The sequence below is a fragment of the Rhipicephalus sanguineus genome, chromosome 10, assembly GCF_013339695.2.
Source record: "Rhipicephalus sanguineus isolate Rsan-2018 chromosome 10, BIME_Rsan_1.4, whole genome shotgun sequence".
NCBI classification, from domain to species: domain Eukaryota; kingdom Metazoa; phylum Arthropoda; class Arachnida; order Ixodida; family Ixodidae; genus Rhipicephalus; species Rhipicephalus sanguineus.
In genome coordinates, this window is record NC_051185.1 from 26,524,224 (window position 1) to 26,547,187 (window position 22,964).

The 22,964-nt window shown below is 48.2% G+C and overlaps 1 protein-coding gene across 1 annotated transcript; it reads left to right on the plus strand.

Moving 5' to 3' along the window:
* The first annotated feature begins 278 nt into the window (after positions 1-278).
* Positions 279-21,962, plus strand: LOC119406287 (uncharacterized). Its single transcript, XM_037673021.2, has 4 exons — positions 279-566; positions 8,028-8,419; positions 15,812-16,013; positions 21,933-21,962. Exons 1-4 carry the CDS (start codon positions 279-281, stop codon positions 21,960-21,962), a joined length of 912 nt encoding a protein of 303 aa, XP_037528949.1.
* The last annotated feature ends 1,002 nt before the right edge of the window (positions 21,963-22,964 follow it).

Below are 22,964 nucleotides of genomic sequence, written 5' to 3' on the forward strand. Positions count from 1 at the left end.
TCTGTAGCTCTTGCTTCAACATACGAAAAGAAAAGCCGCTACTTTCGGTTATTATGAATGCGTATTTCGTCACCCACGTGCGACGGAAAGCCGCTCGCAAGAAGTGAACACTACGGTATATTCGCGATAACAGGAGCATTGCCCCTTTTTACCTCTTTTTGTTGCTACGCGACAGCGGAAGAGCACAAGACCACCGATCCGCGAGAACCACCGCTGGCAAGAACAGCCACTCCGCTCTTGTGTGCGAACGAAGCAGCCACGCCTGCATTCGCACCACCATGCCGGATCTGAGACGAGTGCACCGTTTTCGCGACCACGCCGTCGCTGGCGTCAACTGGAGACCGACTCGCTTTGTCGACGAAGTGCCCAATCTGCGTGTATGTGGCCTCTGCCGCATGATTCCCAGGAGGATACTGGTGCTTCCATGCGGCCACCTTCTATGCCAGTCGTGCCACACAGCCAGCTCCCAGGGATGCCGTGGGCAGTGTCCCTTGGATCAAGAGCCGTTCGAGGAAGATGAATGTGACAGTTATGATTTTCCTACTAGAAAAGCGAACGCCTTGAAGGTGAGAAAATTTTTATGGCCTTTCTTTGGGAAAATCCTTCGATCACGTTACTAGTACTACTGAGTATCTGCGGGCACAGCTGTGTAAGGCTGGCCGTTTCGTGTGGGCAAACTCGTATGCCTATTAACTATACAGTAAACACTTATCAGAAAGTTTGTTTTTCCGGTATATCTTAAGTCGAGCTCTTAAATTACGGGAACCACGTGACGAAATGTTGTAGGATTGGACGTATTATTGCGCTGCTTCTGGTGCAGTGGTCAACTCTCATATCTAGAACGACGGAGCGTCGTGCTCGGAACTGCACGAGCGACACCTGTAGTCGTAAATACGCCGCATCTGAGCATACGCGGCTCCAACGACACGCCTCCCTTGCATTTCTGATCCGTGTTTATCACAACGCACGCAACAACCGCTTCTTTGGCCGTCGAAAGCACTACACGCTACGAAAAAAAGGGTGTCGTTTGACTCTTCTTTTATACATGTGAGAGTCACATGTCTAGCACTCGCTTTAGAGAGGCACGTTGACTCTTTCGGAAAGTCGTGCGTCCCACGACCCTCCTAAAGAGTCAACGTGCCTGCATCACGTCAATAAAAAAAAGGCTGCTACACCTGTGCCTCTGGTAAATAAAAGGATAGTCAGAGTTCTTATAGTGTATGAACGGTTTAACGCAAAAGCATAAAACAAGCAAAAAATAAACGAAGCGAATCGTTCTCAGTATGATATGTTACCACTAACCAAGAATAAGTACACTGTATAAAAGGTGCCGATCCGGGAGATTGCAATCTTTTTTTTTTTTTCGCCGGTGTACAGGTGACAGCGCCTTTGACGGCCAAATGGGTTATCGCGGCCGCAGCGATAAACGAGGAAGGAAAATGCAAGGCAGGCACATCGTTGGCGCCGCGCATGCTGAGATGTCGCTTGTTTCGAACTGCAGATGTGCGCGTGCTGTTCCGAGCGCGACGCTCCGTCGTTCTAGACATAAGAGTTGACCACTGTGCATATCACTAAGTCGAAATGGGCCTAGTTACTCGGTCGTTCGACGAACGTTATTTCGCGGGTAACAGCCACTGCTGTCTCAAAGCGCGAGAATAAGTCGATAGATTCTTGACAAGCTTCGAAAGCTGTAAGAAATCGGTAGAATAGCAAGATTGTTTCGACGCAGACTGATATTCAAATGACATTCAGTAAACACTGAACTGGCGTGGTGAAAAGACGTCATAAAAGACTTTCAGTGTGTATGCGTAGAAACCGCTTTGTCCATGGCTTTCTGGCAGCTTGCTGCTCAAATCAACACGCACTATCGACATTCCCGAGACTGATTTCGTCTTTCTTATTCCATATCCGCGCCACGGGTTACAGCGATTCAATATATTTTCGCCCAGAAGCAGGACATTGCGTATTCGGTTAGCCAGGTATTAACATAAGCTGTCCAGTCAGGTTATCCAGTTTTGAAAATAAAAACTTGGAGGACACTTGAGCATCATCCTCAAGAGTATAGAACTCGGTAGCATGTTCGGGGCCCCGTTTGCATCGCCTCCTCATTCGCTAGCCAGACTCCCTTTTTCGGTGGGCCCCTCAACCGTGCCGCGAGCAACGCAACGTCTGTACGCGTAACATTGGCCCTGTTAAACTGTCCTATAATGCCTACTGCAAGTTAGCATGCGAAGTAACCACTATGCCATTATTCATCAGTCGTTGAATTGGCGAAGTACCCAATACGCGTCCGTAAGGCAACAGGCGCACCTCCGCAGATGCGCGCTTTGTTGATGCTTTCTTGAGCGCCTTGTAATGGGTGGGCCTTTAAACCACCCGCGGGTTGCAAGATTCATAAGGTTTCGCGGCTTTTGCGACTCTATGTTTCTGTTACGGAGTATTATGTGTGTTACCGCGGCTGCTCGCACTACGTGACGCCTGTGTGGCGGCTTTTTCCCGACACAGTTTCAAGCATTAGCATCGCTCTGTGCTGGAACACTTGCTTGATGATAATGATGACATAATATGGTTTGTGGTTCAAAGGCCAGTGATGGCAGAAGACCGGCAAAACAGTTTTGTGTAACGTGGCCGTGTAAGGGCACAGAATGCTGGGCACTAAATGTAAACAAAGCGTATATAAGTAATAATATCATGACAGTTTTGTGATAGATCGATGAATGCCCCGCCACGGTGGTCTAGTGGTTATGGCGCTCGGCTGCTGACCCGAAGGTCGCGGGATCGAATCCCGGCAGCGGCGGCTGCATTTTCGATGGAGGCGAAAATGTTTGAGGCCCGTGTACTTATATTTAGGTGCACGTTAAAGAACCCCAGGTGGTCGAAATTTCCGGAGCCCTCCACTACGGCGTCTCTCATAATCATATCGTGGTTTTGGGACGTTAAACCCCAGATATTATTATTATTATAGATCGATGAATAGAAACGGCGCCATTGGTAAAAAATTTACTAACGTTTGATACAATACGAAGGAACTGCTGCCTCGCAGGGAGACTTGTGAGCAAGGTTCCGGAGGTTTAGTGCATTAAAACATGGTACGATCGCAGCAGCAGCATTCTGCAGAGGATGTGCTGATGGTGGTTGTCGTGGTTTTGGTGGTGCAGCAGGCCGGGTTAGCTTGGTCTACATGGCCGGCAATCGTTCCGCCGGAGCATTTCATGAATAGTAGAGACCTGTCACGGTGTGGTAAAAAGCCCAGTTTCTCGCAGGAATGCCATCAAAATTCCTTCCAGGCTTTTCCTCGTTGGGAGGGATGACGAAGAAGAAGAACCACTGGCAGATGTGCAAACGTCAGCTCCTGATTTCTGAAATGTTTTCGGCCGGAAAATCACACCCACCCTCTTGAGAAGTGCACCAAGCAAAGTGTAAAGTGCTGTGCATCTCTACGACACCATTATTTTGACGGTGGGCGGACAATTTTCCAGTTTCTGAGACGCTGACTGGACCACACCAACGCTCTGATAGGCCTTCACCCCACACGGCGCTGCCGCGGGAAGGGTGGGCGCCTACTCCCGACAAGCCAGCGATGACGGAGCTGATTGTGCAAGGAGAGGATTTACCCCTCGAAGAGTTTAATAAGGAATATGGCTGGAAAACAGCATCGTCGAAAAGATCGAGCGCCGTAGCCGGCCGAGTCAACCGCCACGTAAGCACATCGAGTCAGGCTGGTCATTGCATCAGCGAGACGCCTAGCATCAAGACGGGTGGCAATAAATTGAAAAACGGTATAGTTAGAGCATCTCGAATGCCACCAATGCCGAAGGAACACATCAGAATTGTGATCATACCAAGGGGAGCACTTAATATAACCAAGACTGGGCCCACTATAATTGGAAGGGCCGTCGTCGAGGTGGCCTCGCTCAACCCGTCATAGACCAACGAGGACGTAATCTATCCCAATTACCAGCAGAATTTTATAGTTGCTAGCACTCCTGAAAGGCACAACGTGGACTCAAGAATTAGGCTAATCCAGATTGGAGGCAAAGACTTCGAAGTCAGCGCCTACAAAACGGCTCCGCACAGCACGTGCAATGGTGTCATACGCAACATTGATGCCAATGATGGTCCTGCGGTCCTGGAAAGTAACATTTTCAACGACAGGAATCCGCTAGCTTTCGCAGTGAAAAGAATTTAGAACACTGGTACGGTCGTCATCGCTTTTGATGGTCTTAAAGTACCAAACTTCGTAAGGTACAGGCCGACCCTGGTGAGATGCCTTCTCTACCGCAAGCACGTGGACGTCTGCTACGCATGTGGCAAGTTGGGCCACCGAGCGGATGTGTGTCCGAGCCATGAAGAATCAATTTGCAGGGGTTGTGGTACACCCAAGCCAGATGAGTCACACCAATGCTAACCGAAATGTGGCCTATGCGGAGGACCCCACCTGACGGCCGATAAAGACTGCAAGCAACGTTTCCAGATACCATACGTGGTCAGTACGTGAAGACGCGAACGAGCCAGCGGCTTGAGACTTGACTTCAGACTTGGTCTATCTATCAAGATGCCATGCTCCTACTCAAGAACCAAATAATCCGCCACAGGACAAGAGACAGGAGAGCAATACTGGGACTAGACATGGAGAAAGTCTTCGATCTTATGCAGTATACCTTTATACTCAAGACCATTTCGAACCTTGGTTTGGGTAGTCACTTTTATCAATCCCTCGAAGCCTTTCTCAGTAGAAGGATGGCAACGCTCAAGGCTGTGGACCTAACATCAGATACAGTGAAGCTAGGCAACCGAGGTACACCCCAAGGAGCGGTCATCTCGCCCACCCTTTTCAATGTCTCTAAGATAGGTCTCGCCAGAAGACTCGAAGACATTGAAGGCATAGAGTGCACGATTACGGGGAAGACGTCACGATTTGGTGTACTGGAAGCTGCGACGGTGAAATGGTAGAAAAATTACAAGAAGCCGTGAACGTCACTGAAGAGTACCCATTCCAACGGGACTCCGATGCCCACCCAAGGAATCGGAACTCCTGCTATACAGATCTAAGAGAAGAGTCCTTAAACCCAGGGAATGGATTGCTCCAGAGGAGAACGACATAACGCTCTATACCATGAGCGGAAGCGTCATCGCAAGGGTGGATTCTATCCGGGTCCTGGGCTTGATGATAGAATCCAACGGCTCCAATAATCACACGATATAACGTATCGCTAAGAATGTGGACAACACAATCAAGCTCATCAAAAGAGTGACTAACCGCCGACAAGGGCTTGGAGAAGAGAACATCGTAAGACTAGTTCACGCCTTTGTGCTATGTCACTTCGCCTACGTAGCAGCCATGCATCAAGGTAGCTCTTGGGCTACCTGTGTACACCGAAACTGAAAGACTCATGCAGCTAGGGATGCACAATGCAATGTAGGAAATAGCCGAGGAACAAGAAAGAGCGCATTTCGTCAGACTCCCCACCACGCGATCAGGACGGCACATCCTCACATGGATTGGTATACCAATTACAGCAATAGCTAACAACCATAAAGAAATTCCCAACGATCTGAGGGAGAATATAACAGTTCTGCCTGTTCTAAGGAATGTTCACCCGATCCATAATGTCACCGTGGGGTGACATTATGACAGAAGGTGAACCAGAGCCAAAGCCCTGCTAGAAAAAACTAAAGATCAGGCTGAAGAATGCTCGTTTGTCGACGCGGCTTTCATGTCCAATAAACGAGCCTTCCCAATAGTACTTGTGAACAGCAAAGGTGAACTCGTCAACTCGGCTTCCACCTACACCACAGAATCCTAAATTGCTGAGCAAGGAGCCATCGCATTGTCACTTTTAGATTCAAATAGATCGAGGATCCACAGCAATTATAGGACAGCCGTCCGAGCATTTGTCAAAGGAGTCATTTTCAGACAGGTTCTGGCAATTCCCAAGGGAAAGGTAATCAAACCACACGTGATCATTTGGTTTCCTGCTCACATGGGAGAAATCAACGGTGCTCCCGAGAATCTCAACGAATCTGCCCACAATGCTGCCCGAGGACTTGCCAACTATGCAGCCACAAGGCAAGAAGAGGCTGAGGTTTCCAGACTGCAGGGATAACCTCCTCTCTTACGATGAGATGCCCAAGCACTTCAAGCTAGGACGCAGGGTCTTCGCCCCACCGCACAGTAAACTAAATAGAGCTCAGGCCATTACGCTAAGGTTCCTACAAACAAGAACCTATACGAACCCGCTGTTAATTACCAAGATTTATCCGGAGTTCTCCACTCCTGTAAAATGCGATAAATTCCACGACACCATAGATCTCACTCATATGCTCATAAATCTCTCATACGCAGCGACAAGGAAAACACTGAAGAGCGGTGGGGCGCAGTTCTACGCAGACCGACATTAGAGGGACCGTTATGGGCAGTCCAACGGGCTCGCGAAGCGGCCAGAAGACTAGGTCTTCCGGTCCCAACGTGGGAGCGGCCCGCTTCGGGCTAGGATACTAGCGCGACCTATTGGACCTAAATAATGTTCTTTCATCCATCTATCATCCATCCTCGTTGTCGTGGGTCCTTGAGTAAAAAACTTATTCAAATGTGCAGTGCCTATGACAACCCCTTTGCAAGCTGCGGACAATCGCTGCTCGTGCCATATCAAATTGCGAGCAAAACCAAATAAAATGTTCAGTGTGCTACGAAGCTCCTGCGCAAATGACTTTCCACGTCGCGGCGCCTTTTAATAACTTTAAAACAGGTTCATGATTAACGAGCGTCTATATATAATATCTTCGGTTTCGGTGAAAATCGAACGCAGGCCATCTGCGTGCTTGCCACGCAGACGGCCTGAGTTCTACCATAGAGCCATGCTATCTTTTTTTTTTCATGGTATTCATTGCAAAGGTCCGTCATGTACACACGTAGCGAAGAAGATATCGAAGGCCGTCTCTACAAGCGTAAAAGAAGACTCACACACGAAGAAGTTTCAAGTAACACTATGTTCTTATAGGGTACTAGAGCAGTGCATTGCCTGAAACTCCTTCTGAAAAAAAATATTAATGTCATGTAGGGGAAGAGTCTTCTTAACACATTTAATATTTCGTGACAGAAGCGTAGAATCGCGCTAGGCGTCAAAACATGCGAATTGCGCAATGAGTGGCTGTGTTAAAGGCCCACTACTTACAAAGTACTCAAACATATTTAATCATCAGCTGCAGAAGCATCAACAAAGTTAGCATCTGCGTAGGTTCACGTGTTGCCCACAGATGCGTAGTGGGCCCTTCGCTGATTCTCAAAAGGAAGAATTACGGTGCAGTGGCCAACTAACAACTGTTCTTGCAGTAGGCACTCTAGGATAGTTTCGAACGGCCAACGTTACACGCACAGTCGTTCGTTTCCTTTCGACACAGTTGAGGCGCGCACCGAGAACCGAAGCCAGGCTATCAACTAAGAAAGCGATATGCATGGGGCCCGATTACACTAGAGCGTTCTGCTCTTGAAGGCGAAGCTCAAGCGTCCTCCATGTTTTGAGGTCCCTTTCTTTTGATAAACCGTTTTGTAAGCGTACTTGCAATAAAGCGTCATAGGCAGGCCAAAAATTCTACTCTGGTAAAACTTATCTGCTTCCTTGTAAATAAGGGTGTGAATAACAGCCAGGTCATTAGAAAAATGTTTATCATTAGAGAAATGTTTAGGAGCAAAAAACAACAAACAAACATTAGTTCTAGTGTTAATGAGTAAACTTTAAAAGAATACCGAAATCAATTGTCTGATAAAATTCCCTCTCAGCCTCAGCTGTTCTTTTCCAAAAGAGACAGAAAAACCGTAGACTATATTGAAAGATTGGACCGCGACGGTTTGTGTGCTGTGTTGAAACGAGAGTTCTTGAACTTGTAGGACTGTATTATGTATATCTCAATGGAGTGCAATGCGACACTATCACAGAAACTGTCGTGCACGTCTGTCAGTGAAGAGATAACGCAGATCACCTAAAGAGATTACCTTCGTTTGTTTCTTTTTTCTTCCCGTAACGAAGGTTTACTGCTGGAATGAAGCACATGGATGCCAAATTCAGGAAACCATGGAAGATATGCTGCGACACTACGAGAAAGAATGCACGTTCCACACCGTGGAGTGTTTGCGCTGCGGCGAGGAAGTTCTGCACAGGGAACTATCAACACACTACGTAGCCGGATGCACTGCCGCTGTTTCTTTAGCAGTCATGGAGAACACTTCATCGGAATCTAGATCACTGGCATTTGTGGACGGGACGGCTGATCTTGAAGAACTGAAGACGCTGATGAGAAACGCGAACCACGAGCAGTTGCTGCTTCAGATTCAGTGTCAAATGAATGACCTCATTGAACAGATCAGAAACCAGGAGCCCAGGCCTGCCGTGATCACTCACGCTGTCTCAGCATCTGCGAGGTCAGAGACTGCTGAAGTCGCAGCATCGAGTACCTCGACTTTGTCGCTAGACGGAACTTCTCAGCGCAATCGGACCGTGGAAGCAAGCTCGTCGTCGACATCCCGAACATCCCGATCCCGCTCGAAGCAAAATTTGATTCGTCCAAAGGCGGAACCCCTTGTGGACCTGCCGCGAGGTGTTCTTCAAGCCATGCGCAAAATGGCCTCGCAAGATTATCCTCAGCATGCCATTACTCATACCTTTCCGGGTGTTGGATGTCATTTAGAGTTAACCGGGCCGTTTTCGACGACAGTTACATGGAGGGAACTGGCTGGAACCGTTAAATATGTTCTGACACTCGCAAATTTTCCCAATTCTTGGCCATCCATTGAATCCAAGTTGGCTGATATCACAGTATTGCACACGAGGGACGCGTACTTTACACTTGAAGTCTTTCGTCGTACTACTAGTTTTTGTAATCTTTCTGTAGGAACCACGTTTCATGGGATACGTGGAGACTCTGGGTGTCCGCCGCCTGTTTTCTTCGTCAAGGCGTACAATCTGAGAACAGGGAAGATTGCTTCAGTGTGGGCGGTTCCAAAGGAATGCGAGTGTGAGCACCATAGAGACTCATGGGCACACTGTGGCCTCCTACACCGCACAGACATTTCGCTGGCGAACACGGGCAGAGTAATAGACGGAGTCAAGATAGAAATCAAGCTCTGTCTTCAATAAAAACGAGCACGCGGGTCAGTGGAGTGCCTAGAGTTTCGCTTTAATGTGCGAGTGTTTCTTGCTCCTTTCCATTGGTTGACAAGGGCAACAAGAGTGCGTGCCACAGCCACACATAAACATGAAACCTAGAGTCTGTCAGCATTGAGTGCATAAATACTGCACTGTTTAACCTCCTTTCCCTTTTATGTGTGTGTTTTACGTCACGTGGGTGAAGTTCTAAATGATGTTTTGGATCCTGAATAAAGCACGTCGTGCATATTTTCCAGAAATATTTATTTCTTTGAAACGTCCTCGATAATATCATTCTCATTCAGCTCTTGTCTTAAGTTTTTATTTGCTATTTGCTCTGGTATTTATTTAGTGCGACGCTACACGAAGTCCTGCTCGGGATTTGTGAGAGGGAGGCTTGTTGTAATTGTGTTTAGCCGAACCACCCAGACGATGTGTTCCCGATTGGAGTGCTCGTGCTCGCGAATAATACTTTAACGAATATTTACGCCATGTTCGTTGTAATCTTCTTGTTAAGAAGACAATTAAATGGGAAGCATTTCTTAGCGAACTTCTGCGACATTGTATCTATCTATCGAGGGTTAGTTGGTTTTCCATCACCGATCACTAAAGCGCGCGCAAACAAGAACAAACAGAGGCGACGACAACACAAGCGCTTACTTTCATCTCATTTTACAAAAATGGATAATATGAACTCTTTTTTTCATGACGTCACAGAAGCGTAACGTGCTGCGTGAACGTGCTGAGAAACTGTGTCTTTATACGACAAGATAATGAAAGGTGACCCGCCTTTGCAGTCAAATCCGCCTCTGTTACCTCCCTCACATCTTGGCTTCTATTTCTAGCTACCGCCCTACACATATACAATGGTTTAAAAGGCCTACACGGGCGCACACTACATACACGGCCCTTCTTAGGTTTCACGTTAATTGAGCTGAAACATCCTTTCTTCCACATTGCGTAGTGCTTCCTCCGAACTTTTATTTGCGTACTGACGCTTCAACGGCAATGTATTCGTGTTTGTGCAACTGTTCTCTATGTGATTCGCCGCCATAGTAGCTACAGCCGCCGTGGTCCCTTGTAAGCCAGACATCGCGGTTTAAATTATCAGCTGTGATGCGGGCGGAATGCATAAGACACATGCGTATTAAGGTTAGGGTGCACATTGAGAAACTCTAGATGGTTAAAAAAAATTAACCGTAACAACTACCACCTGCCTTGCGATAATACCATGGTTTCCTCACGCGCAGCCCCGGCACCTATTAATTTTAAATGTAATACGTGGATTCCTGTCGCCGTTGGTAAAAATTGGGTCATTTTTCTCACCATGCAACACTTGCTTCGCGATATGGGATGTCGTTAAGGAGGTGTGCGACGATAGATACAAGCCGTCCTATTTATGAGTCCCTGTTACCACGGCATCGTCGCCCATATCAAGTCATTATAACAGATGCATCGTCCCTCGCCGGACGGCAACATTTCAAGAGCGAGATGTGAACCTAATTTTATTAGCAACGACGCGAAAATGGGCCTCTGAATGACCCGTCCTTGTTTCTACGGCAGCCAACATGTATGAGATCACCCAATAGCGATACGCTCGTTCGAAGATATGGCCATTCCGCTCTATACTGTGAGTGCAGCATTCGTCGGTGAAGATACACCACCATACCGGATCTCAGACGTCTGCACCGTTTTCGCGACCACCCCATCGCAGGCGTCAACAGGCGACCGACTCGCTTCGTCAACGAGGTGCCGGTATTTCGTAATTTATTCTTTCGCATTATTCGTATAGAGTTCAACACGCGTCCCTAGATCGTTGGAGCGTCACATTCCAGACTGCATAAACGGCGAATACCGAGGACACGTGGTTTTTAGGTCACCCAAAATATACGCAGTGCTCTGCACCAATGACGCATCATTAGATGTGCGCTGTATCAAACCAGGCGTAGTCGGTAGACGTCGCCAGTAGAGTCGGGAACGCACCGCTCCGCTGTTCTGGACAAGCGTGTGGAACTCGTTATACTGCTGCAGGCCTCTGGGCTTAAAGGGGCCATGGCACCTAATTTTAAAGACGATAGTCTTTCTTGGGATACTCAATTGAACGCAGAAATTTTGGTCTATCTCTCTATCTGTCTGTCTGTCACACGATGCAGCCACTCGGCCAAAGTTTAACCACTTGCTGAACGCCCAGCCATCATGAACTGGTAGCTGCGTTCATACTCGTGAACATTGTCGCCCAAAAAACAAATGGTACCCACATCTGAGACACAACATCAATACGTAAGTGTTAGGTGGTGTGTTCCTTTAGTAGAAAATACATAGATACGTAATTCTAAAGACCCTAGTGTTTCTTAACTGCACTGAAAATGCGACGCTATGCACAAGAGCCCTCTGCCGACGATATGGTGCTGCCACTTGGCTGTGGCCCTGGGCTCTGCAGAAGCTTATGACTCCCGGCGCCACTGCTAGATGGCGTCCATATCTCACGAAGCGCCTCCTCTGTTTTATCAATGACAGCCAGATGTGGCCGATTCAACATGGAGGAGGCGCTGTCTAAGGCAAGGCAAAACATATATGGCCGCTTGATGAAAAAACTTTGTACGAGAACAGCATCACGGGTGGCCGCGGAAAAGACCAGGACTCATGTAGTACGCCCGGCAGAAGACTATCGTCTTTCGACGATATTTGCAGCGAAGCACGCAGATACCCGGCCCATTTTTTTATCATAATCGGTGGTGTGTTCAATCCTTGTACGTTCACAAACAAGCTGGCGAAATGTTTGCGCATTTCTTCGGGCACTTAACTTGTATTTGAATATTGTTGCAAACACGCGAATGCTGTAAGACTCGGGCAACACTGGCGCACTCGCGAGCCGTGATGTAATGAGCTGCTTGCTGTGGGAGCTTCTGCATTCCGGCAAACGATCTTATTTCGCGGTCTGCTGCGCGTACAATCGAGCTATTTCAGCCTTGTTCAGCTTGGCATTGGAAATAAACGATTAGCAGCGGCTCAAACCATGGCACAGCGGAGCAGCAGCAACGCACTGACCGCGTTTGGTCAGGTGACTGACTTGGTGGAAGGCGATGGCTCCGTTGCATGCAGCACATGACGTTACACGCGCCATGGAAAAATGGCGGTCGCCGGTGTGGGAGGGATTTATCGCCGGCGACTTCTCGGGCTTATGGTGGATCTAAATATTCACTTCCAGACCGTTTTATATGTATGTATAGGCATAATGAACCATCTACTATATTCCGCTGAAAACCGCGAATCGTTGGGTGACCGTGTAAAGGACCCTTTAAGATTGTCATTCTATAGTCAATATTAATGAGCGCTAGCCGACAATATTGCCAAGGAAAGTATAGGGGACGTTATTAGCAGTAAATGTAATGTAAATGTGAAGAAAGAAAAGTGGACGTAAAGATAGCTTGCCGCGGGCAGGGACCGAACCTGCGACCTTCGAATAACGCGTCCGATGCTCTACCGACTGAGCTACCGCCGCGGCCATCCCACCGTCCACTTTATGAGGTATATATGTGTATTTAAACGTGGGAGCGTCAGTCAGCGCCGCCAGTAGCCATGACGGCGAGTGTGGAACACTCTTTTTTCGCCTGTTGGCGTCACGTAGCACGTGAACATATTACGAGCTGGCAGTTGACCCGTCATGGCTACTGGCGGCGCTGACTGACGCTCCCACGTTTAAATACACATATATACCCCATAAAGTAGACGGGAGGATGGCCGCCGCTGTAGCTCAGTTGGCAGAGCATTAACGCGTTATTCGAAGGTCACAGGTTCGGCCCCTGCCCGCGGCAAGCTATCTTTTTGGCCACTTTTCTTTCTTCACATTTACGTTACATTTACTACTAACAACGTCCCCTATACTTTCCTTCGTATTATTGTCTGTTAGTGCTCATTAATGCTGTGTATAACAAAGAAAAAACGAGCCCTTAAAGTTTCCACTTCTTTCCTTCATTCTATACTCATGTTGTACAGCAGAACTCTTCTCGTTAATAAACTGCAATTAGCTTTTTTTTTTTTTTTCTTTCTGTGGCTATCAAAATGAGCGCGAAAGCAAAACGTACAATACCACGCTAGGGTACGTGATATCGAAGGAACTTAATTTTTACTCATTTCTTCCTGATAGGCGGACATGTGTTAGAGAGAGGGAGAGAGAACACACAATGGCCAACGCGTATACCAGCTGCTTTCACCAACTTTTCCGTCATTCGTGCGCGAAACAGTACGACCTAGGGCTTACACTCGCCACTTAGCATTGGGTATATTAAGCCCCGCAAAATTGCACTTCATTGTGTAACGTTACGCTGTGCAGCAGCTTCTATCGTTATTCTGACTTGCTCCACAGTGCCATTGCCAGTGTTGTACACGTTCCTCTAAAACTGGAACGAAGGCTCGTTCCTCGTTCCTTACGAATCTTAAAACGAGTTCCCGTTACAAGTTCCTTCATTGAGAAAGGATCGCGTTCCAGTTACTTTCCGAAAATTGGAACGTGTCGTTACATTTTCGTTACATTTGAATTTTGAGTCAGAATATAGTGTAGGATAACCCTGAGGCGAAATAAGGTGAGCAACTGAAAGCTGACATTGAGCTACACATATTTTACGAATTTGATATTGCCGGAAGTAGGTTACATGTAGGTAAAATTATTCTAAAAAACGATCCTAGAAGAATTTTTTTAGAGGCCACCGGCCACACTACACACATGTCTAACTGCAACTTTCGTCAGTGGCGTAGCCAGTGAGGGGGGGGGGGGGCACACCGGGCCCGTGCCCCCCCCCCCCGGAAGTTTTTTTTTTTTTCATGGGATAGAGAGCACATGACACTCGACCCAACCTATCTGCCAAGACTTAATGTCTAATCAAGGAGGTGCCCCCCCCCCCCGCAGGGGCGTAGGTAGAGATTTTTTTCGCGGGGACCACCTCCTTGATCTGCAGTGGGGGCCGGGCAGGCAGATGTAATCGAGTGTTATTTTCTGCTCTGTGTGCTATGGCAGAAAAACATTTCGGGGTGGAGCACGGGCCCGGTGTGCCACCACCCCCCCTGGCTACGCCGCTGCACCCCCCCCCCCCCAAAAAAAATATTTCTGCCTACGTCACTGATTTTCGTGCTCGTCTATTACAGGTGCAACACATGGGGCACTTTCCACGTCGGTCTTCAAATGCGCTGTCATAATACTGCGCTTCAGACATTCATATAGAAATTCCCACACATGCACCAATAGAAATAAGTTTCTTGCGCAGGACACCACAAAGAAAAGAACAACACATAGGTGTTTAATGAGTGCTGATTCAATACCGCAGTGTGAGTAGAAAATAAGGTCCAAAATACATACTCGCAACTTAGTAATCAGCAATAGTCACATCTCGATGTTCGTATCCGACTGAGGAACCTGTTTTGTCGTCATCACTTCGTTGGCAATGTTTAAAAGCCGTTCCATCAAGTGCTTAAGGGTACTGACGTGTTGTACACAAATAGGGACAAGTCAACCGTGGTCGTAGGGGCGAGGGTAGGCTCAGCGGGCGCAACAAGAATGTAGCGCAAGATGTGCGCTTATCGTTTATTGCATTACATACGAACTGCACCATATTAAATGTTATAGACCGATAGCCGCGAAGATAGCTCGCATGTTGAAGGGATGCCTGCCCAAACGAAACCATCGAAGGCACCGGACAGGCGCCACTGCAGCAACCACGTCCACTGAGTTCCGGTCCTCTTCCCCGCTATCCACGCAACCGGGCGTACGTCAAAAGACATAGTCGTTGATAGCTGCCAGCGGCATGCACGAGATACTAACGAGACGATCAAGCCAGCCGCTAAAGACCACGCGATGAGGAAGACATTCCCAGGAACTGGGCTGCAGCTTCGCAGTCGGCAGCACGCGATCATAAAACCAATAAAACGTCGGAAGAGTATGCTGCACGTGGCAAGGCGCTCACTGCCAAGGGGTAGAAACAAAGTGTAACTTCTTCGCCGTTACGTTGGGGTCGAAGACCAGTGGGAAGCCACCACGCGGGATCTCGTTGGTTAGCACGTCGGTTCTTCAATCATTTTCTGCGGCCCCTGGCGTTGTCATGCGTTGGCTCCTCTGTCCCATGCGCGTCAAGCACCAGATTCGCGCCGTTCGAAAATTTCGCGGAACCACGCGCTACGGTAAGTCCGCTCCCCCACTTTTCTCTATGCCGACAAGGCCATGGGGACTGGCAGCAGAACCGCCCGAAGACGCGACCCCGCCCCCTCCCCTCCCCCTCCCCCTTCACACACACACACACACGAAAGCTACTTTCGAGTTGGCCGGACAAAAATGTCACCGAGGTAAAAAAAAAAGTGCATGCCCTTTCCTGGCAGTAACCTTAAAGTGGGGTTCGATGATTCTCGAATGTCAAGTAAACGTTCTCCAAGGTGTGTTTACACTCCGGAACGGCCCGTGATTGCTGTCATACTGGCTCAGAAAAAAAATTTAAAAAATCAGCTGTTCCTCCTGTTGAAGAATTCTTCTATTGTGCAAGAGCGCGAGCGCGAGCGGACACAGAGAAGAAAAAGAAGATCATCGGCAGCGTTCGCCATGAACACTATGTCAGTGCTATAGTCTGCTTTGATGTAAATATATTCATTACCTCTCTCTCAACTGGCGTGGTTTATTCTACAAGTGGTGCCGAAGACCCGTCGGGAGTTCTACGCGCCAGGACCCTCCCTACCGGAAGACAGCCTCTCGGAAAGCCAGCGGAGGACATTGCCAACCAGGCCGGTGACAGAGATGTCAACGGTGCAACGGAAAGCCAGATTAGGACTGTGATTTCAAGCAGGCCCATCAACGAAAGTGAAAGCAAGCTCCGTTCTACGAATGTGAAGGTGAGCGACAGCAATCACAACCGAGAGAGAGACAATGAACCGACTTAAAGAAAAGCGCACGTCGCGTCGACAAATGAACACGCGCCTCATCAATGAAGCTAAGGGCGTTTTAGAAAGCGACAACATCGGCACTATAGCGTCACTGACCGAAAGACTCGAAGCGAACAACGCGGAGCTGGACAAGTTGAACGAGATGATAGAGGAGCACATTACCGACGAGGAGTTCGCTGCGGAATTTGAGGCGGTCATGAGATACCAAGGTGCTGCTAGAGGAACGATCGGAGAATTAAAGGCTAGACAGGCACTATTGCGACTTAGCCAGCCTTCGTCCGTGACAGCGCCACCGGCAGCAACGCCTATGGTTCAACTGCGTGAGGAGAATCGTGCCCAACGATCCATAAGGCTACCAACGCTTCAGTTGCAGACATTTTCTGGAGAAATTTGTAAGTGGCCTGGATTCTGGGAACAATTTAAGGCATCAGTTCACCAGAATGAAGGACTCACGAAGGGAGAGAAGTTTCATTACTTAAGAAACATACTGGGTGGCGTAGCGGCAAAAGCGATAGAAGGCCTTCAGGCGACGGAAGAGTGTTATGATGATGCCATCGACATCCTCAAAAGTCGCTTCGGGGACAAGCGTCTCATAATTCAGGAGCACCTGCGACGTTTACGAGAGCTGCCGAACGTCACGCGCTCCAATGACGTCCAGGGCTTGAGGACTTTGTACGATTTCGTCCAATGCCACATACGCGGATTGAAAGGCCTCAACATTAGTTCGGCTACTTACGCCACGATGATGACCGACATATTGCTCAGGGCTTTACCGACAGACATCGTTGTTGGATACCACCGGGATCAAGCCAGCGGTGCATCATCTTCCAACGAGACACCTGGTAGCAGCCGTGACATTTGCGCAGACGATGACTTGCAAGGTTTGCTCAAGTACCTTCGAATAGAAGTAGAAAGCCGCGAACGAAGCCAAAGCAATGAAAGTATGGAAAAGAGATACTCCCGACCTGGAGGGAAAAGTGCTTCGTCTTTCACTTGTAGAATAAACCACGCCAGTTGAGAGAGAGGTAATGAATATATTTACATCCAAGCAGACTATAGCACTGACATAGTGTTCATGGCGAACGCTGCCGATGATCTTCTTTTAACACGAAAAGTGTTTTATGCCGGGGTCCACCAAGATTTCAGTGACGTATTTCCGTCACGGAAATGACGTCGAAAAAATTTACACGATCAGATGGCAAAGAAAAAAAGTTCCATTAACGAGCATCGAACCCATGACCGCTAGGTCCGCAATAACAGATGCCGGGCACGCTATCCACTGCGCCACGGTCACAAACTATAGAGGCTTTACAAAGGCGCCTTTTATATCTACCACTCTCCCGGTCGGCGGGGTAGTGTTGCCCTCTGAGAGCGGTAAGGTAAAGCAATTCTTCATTACCGTGGCCTCCACGATTAGCACCTGCAACGCGTTACACGTACGTCCCATTCGGCGCGTTTTCAATAGAAGTTCAATTTTGTCAAGGCCTTAACACACCGCGAGGTGGCGATCTTAGCGCAAGCGTCGTAAAAGCGTCGGCCTGGCTCATAGCATCACGCTAATCCAAACCAAAAATAGCTCTGCGACGCGCGCCTGCGTTCCCCGCTCAGGCGCTCGCCCCGAGAAAAATCGCGGCCGGGCTACCGGGGCAGCACGACGCGCTTCGCGTTTCCCTCTAGTCCGGCCGTGGTGTTCAATCACATTTTAACATGCCGCGGGATGGCGACCAAGTTCTGCGTCTAATATCTGACGCTGTTCTGGCTATCACTCCTCGTTCTCTGATTACGCTTTCACCGTTAACTACTACAGCTACCACAAGGGTTTGTTTAATCATTTAACATGGACGTTAGTAGTCGGGATGGAGATGCACCACCAATCATCAAAGTGGGTGCATCCACGTTAAACGGTGCTATAGGTGCCAGATATCAATTTACATTGTACAAACTCTCTTATATCAATGTACAGTAAACATTCAGTTACTTCTCTAAGGGCACGCTTTACTTTCGTGTTATTCCGATTCCTATGACGGAGGGATCAACCATCTTTTTTCTTCTCTGTGTCCGCTCGCGCTCGCGCTCTTGCACAATAGAAGAATTCTTCAACATTCTCCGCCCCCGGAAAAGGCGCGCAGTTCGAATCATCTAAGACAAGGAAAGTTCAATGGGGTAGAGATGTTGTACAGCTCTTCGTATGACAGAGCCGTTGGCTAGCTTCACAGAACAGGCTCTGATGTTCCGATCCCGTCCTCGGTATCGCTCTACGATTCTTCCTGTCTTCCAAAGCTGCCGCGGTGCTTTATCTTCATAGACGAGCACTAATTCACCCTCTTTAAGACTGTCAGATTCTTGAGCTTGAACACTGGCATGGTGCGCTGAACGTAGGCTCAGAAGGTACTCCTTTCTCCACCTTTTCCAAAAGTGCTCAATTAGCTGTGCGCGATGAATCCATCTTTTTGTAACTGTGGCCTTGGAGCTTGAAAGGTCGCTTTCGTGTTTGTGGTAGGGAATGCCAGTGATTCTTTTACCAGTCAAGAAATGGGCTGGTGTTAGTACTTCCATTTCTTCTGGTGACGATGATAAGTATGTGAGAGGCCTGGAGTTTATCACGGCTTCTACCTCGTACAAGACTGTGGTCAACTCTTCCGGCGTGAGTCTTTGCTGACCAAGTATCTTCCGTAGGGTGGACTTCACTGTTCTTATCATTCTCTCCCAGAAGCCTCCCCACCATGCGGCCTTTTCTGCAATAAACTTCCATTCAAGCTTTCTTTGAGAGCAATATTCTTGAAATTGGCCATTGAATAAGGCACTAGATAAAGACGAAATTTCCTTTGAAGTCTTCTTGAAGGCTTGTGCATTGTCCGTATATACAACACAAGGTAATCCACGACGTGAGGTGAACCTTCGAAATGCTAGCATGAAACTGTCGGCTGATACACTGGAGATCAGTTCTAAGTGTATAGCTCTTGTGACAGCGCACGTGAATAGAGCTATATAACTTTTTGAAGATGAATTGTCCGTTTTCACGTACAACGGACCGGCGAAATCTATTCCCACAGTCTGAAAGGGATCGGAGCGACACACTCTTTCACGCGGTAAGGGTGCCACAGGGGCGCTCGCTGGTTTGGCTCTATACTTCGCACATGTGTTGCATCCGCCGATAACTTTCTTCACGACCTGTCTGCCACGAGGTATCCAAAAGTTCTCTCTAACTTCAGTAAGAGTGTCTTGTACACTTCCGTGAAGGACGCGCCGATGACAGTCACGGACAAGAAGTTTAGTGAAGTGATGATGCGGAGGCAAGAGTACAGGATGCTTCACCTTTTCTGTTTCTTGCGTTAACTGTAGTCTGCCTCTTATACGTAGTCGCCTTTCCGCATCCAGAAAAGGATGGAGTGTCTTCACACTCGACCGTTGATTTAACAATTTTCCTTTCTCGAGTTCGTCAATCTCTTACAAGTATACTTCTTCTTGCACTACTTTAATCCAATAGTCTTCAGCTTTGTTCATGTCCTTCTCTGTTATGCTCGATAATTTCTCTCGAGGGCTTCTGTTTCGACAGTTCTGAATAAATATTAAGACCCACGCTGTAATTCGCAGGACTCTTGTAAGGTTCGAGTATCTTTGAAGGCCCAAAATCGGCCCAAATGTTTTCACATGTAAGACTTGCACGACGCTTGACTCGCTCAAGTCTGTTTCCTCACATGGCGTATTAGGTGTGTTCGTCGGCCATGTTGCTTCCTCCTCTCTTAACCAGGATGGACCTTGCCACCATAGTTTGTCGCGGCTCAGGAATTCCAACGCTGTGCCTCGTGTAAGATAATCTGCGGGGTTATCAGTCCCAGGACAATGTCGCCATCGAGTTTTGTCAAAGCTGCGTTGAATTTCTGACACTCTATTGCCAACAAACTGTTGCCGTTGGGATGGCGCTCCTCGGATCCAATGCAGCACGATGGTGGAATCGGTCCAGAAGGTCACGTCTATATTATGTTCAAATGTCTTGAGGGTCCTAATAAGGAATGTCGCCAACCTAGTAGCAAGCACCGCTCCCAGAAGTTCGAGTCTGGGCAGCGTTACTTTCTGCAGCGGTGCTACTCTTGATTTAGCCATTAGGAGGGCCGTAGAGATGGTCTTGTTTTGTCCATCGTATCTCAAAAACGCACAGGCTCCATAAGCTTTCTGACTGGCATCACAAAACAGATGTAGTTGCGCAATTCCATCTCCTGGCAAAGCATCCACCCAACGATTGATGGCCGTCTCTTGAATTTGATGCAATTCTGAGCACCATTTACTCCACTGTATACCAAGATCTTCTGGTAGCTCATCATCCCAATCAACCTTTCTCTTCCACAGCTCTTGAAAGAGTAGCTTCGCCTGTATAATGAAAGGTGCTATCACTCCCATTGGTTCAAATATTCTTGACACCGTCTGCAGAACAGATCTCTTACACGGTTTTCGTTCTGTCTGCAAGAATCCAAGCGCCGACTTTGAAGCAACCGTCATAACGTCTGTCGACGGGTTCCATATAAGTCCGAGCACTTTCACGGAGTCCGAAGAAATGTCGGTTTCCTCAGTCGCAGCAAACAATTCACGTAGAGCCTTCGAGTTTGATGCCCATTTTCTTAGACGCATACCTGCTGATTCTATCATAACGTTGGCTTTCCGGTAGATTTGCTTAGCTTCTTCCTCTGTTGGAGCTCCCACGAGAAGGTCATCAACATAAAAAGATTCAGCTAACATCTGGCCTGCAGGCTGTAATTTGCCCTCGATGGACGTCAGGTGTTGTTGCAAAGTGGCATTTAGTAGAAATGGGCTCGCTGCGGTTCCAAAGGGAACTCTGGTCATCCTCCACTCTTCAATTTCAGGTTCCGGATTTGCTGTAGTTGGAACGTCTTTGAACCAGAGAAACCGCAGGGCGTCTCGGTCTTCCTGTCTAATACCGATCTGTAGAAAGGCCTTCTCTATATCGGCCGTTAAAGCGATTTTATACATCCTAACTCGTATGATAAGAGCCACCAAGTCAGTCAGCAGATTGGGACCTTTTTCTAAGCATTCGTTTAGGGAAGGGTAGTCAGGTCCATGGGCTGACGCGTCAAAGACCACACGTACTCTTGTAGTCGTAGACTCGCTTCGTATGACGGCATGATGCGGCATGTAATAAATCCTAGATGGTACATTGTGACTTTCTTCAGGTTCTTTGGGCACCCGTTCAGCGTGTCCCATCTTCATATAATTGCTTATGGTCGACTCATATTCTATTGCGAAATCACGGTTACGCTTCATTTTCTTTCCGAGTGACAACAATCTCTTTAAAGCTTCCGCTCGATTGCTGTCAAGTTTCTCGCCATGTTCTTTCCATGGAAGGGCAACCTCATAGCGACCATCGACAAATGAGAGTTTTCTCTGAAACTCTTCCAGGACCGAAGCATTGACTTTGGCTACGCTGTCATCATCTGGTAATATCCCAATGCTCTCAAGTTCCCAGAACTTTCGTAGAACCTTGTCGGTCGTTTCGCTTGAGGTGTTCACACGTAGTACGCTCACTTGTGTGGCTAAGTTGACCGATGTACTGAAGAAGAGTGGCCCTTGAAACATCCATCCGAATGTAGAACCAAGAGAGACCAAGTCGCTGTTACCGGAACAACGTCGAATCTCTCCTGTCATGAATTTCCACAAGTGATCCGCTCCAAGCAGGAAGCTTATTCCAGGTACAGCGGTCATTCCAGGTGAGAATAGCTTGTCAGCAATGGGGCACCCGCTGTCTTCAATCTCTTTTATGAACTCATGGTTCACTGGCACCTGCAGTACGTCGTTGCAAATGAAGGGAATTTCAATAGCTTGAATCACGTTCTCCATGTTGTACTGACTACGCAGTCGCACTTCTACGATGCGGTGCAGCCTTGAAAGGGATCCTGTCTGTCCAAAGATGTTGATAGTAAGGCTAATTTTTCCAAGCTCTTTCAATCCTAGCGTCTTGGAAACGTCTTCTCGTATAAAGGTGCGTTGGCTACCACTGTCTGCTATGCCACGGATGTAGGCGCACTTCGTGTGCCCTATAACCCACAGTCGAAAGGTTTGCAGCAAAACGTCTGCGCCGAGACTTGCGTATGAGCTTGTATGAAGGCTGTTCATTGCGACTGCACTTGTGTTACTTGGAATTTCGGCCTTCTTTGGCTTCCATGTCGGATCACACATTGAAGACACATGTCTTCCTTGGCATTTGCCGCATTTTACTTTTCGTCGGCAAGTTTTGGCTGGTGACCCACCATGGTACAGCGAAAGCAGCGGTTTTCTGAAGTCAGCTTCTTTAGTTTTCCTTCTCTGCTTATATTGCAGGTACACTCTTCAGTAATATGGTTGGCTGAACCACAGAATACACACGCCTTGTTGTGTGTCTTCGAGGACGCGCATAGAGCTGCTGTTGTCGGTGGCTGAGAAGACGTTTCCAAGACGCTAGGATTGAAAGGAAGACGCTAGGATATCCGGAACGGCCCGTGATTGCTGTCATACTGGCTCAGAAAAAAAATTTAAAAAATCAGCTGTTCCTCCCGCGCGTGGTCGGATCTGACATCGCGCGCTTCCCTGCGCCCCCGGCGGGCGCCTTAAAGTGAAAACCAGGTGTGATGGGAGAAGTGCGCGAATATCGTGTGTGGTGTGACGGAGCCGACATGGACAGATCGACACGGGAAGAAGCGCAGCGGCAAGACTTGGGCGAAGACGAAGATGACGATGGATTGTGCCACGAGGCCTCGAGTGGAAAAGAGTTGGCGGGTGGAATGACGCTGAAGGTGAGCGCGAGAAGCGTGCGCGGGGAGTTGCGACGGCAGTGTTCGATCGAGCGGAAGGAACGTGGAGGCTGGTCGTCAGCGTCACGGTCGGGTGTAGTCCCGAGTGCCTGGCAGAGCT

Excerpts from the sequence above, each read along its gene's own strand:
- LOC119406287 (XM_037673021.2), top strand. The coding sequence starts at position 279 with ATGCCGGATCTGAGACGAGTGCACCGTTTTCGCGACCACGCCGTCGCT. Across the intron at positions 8,420-15,811 it reads GCTGTCTCAGCATCTGCGAG|TGGTGCCGAAGACCCGTCGG; the intron begins GTCAGAGACTGC and ends TTATTCTACAAG. Across the intron at positions 16,014-21,932 it reads TCCGTTCTACGAATGTGAAG|TCGCACTTCTACGATGCGGT; the intron begins GTGAGCGACAGC and ends CTGACTACGCAG.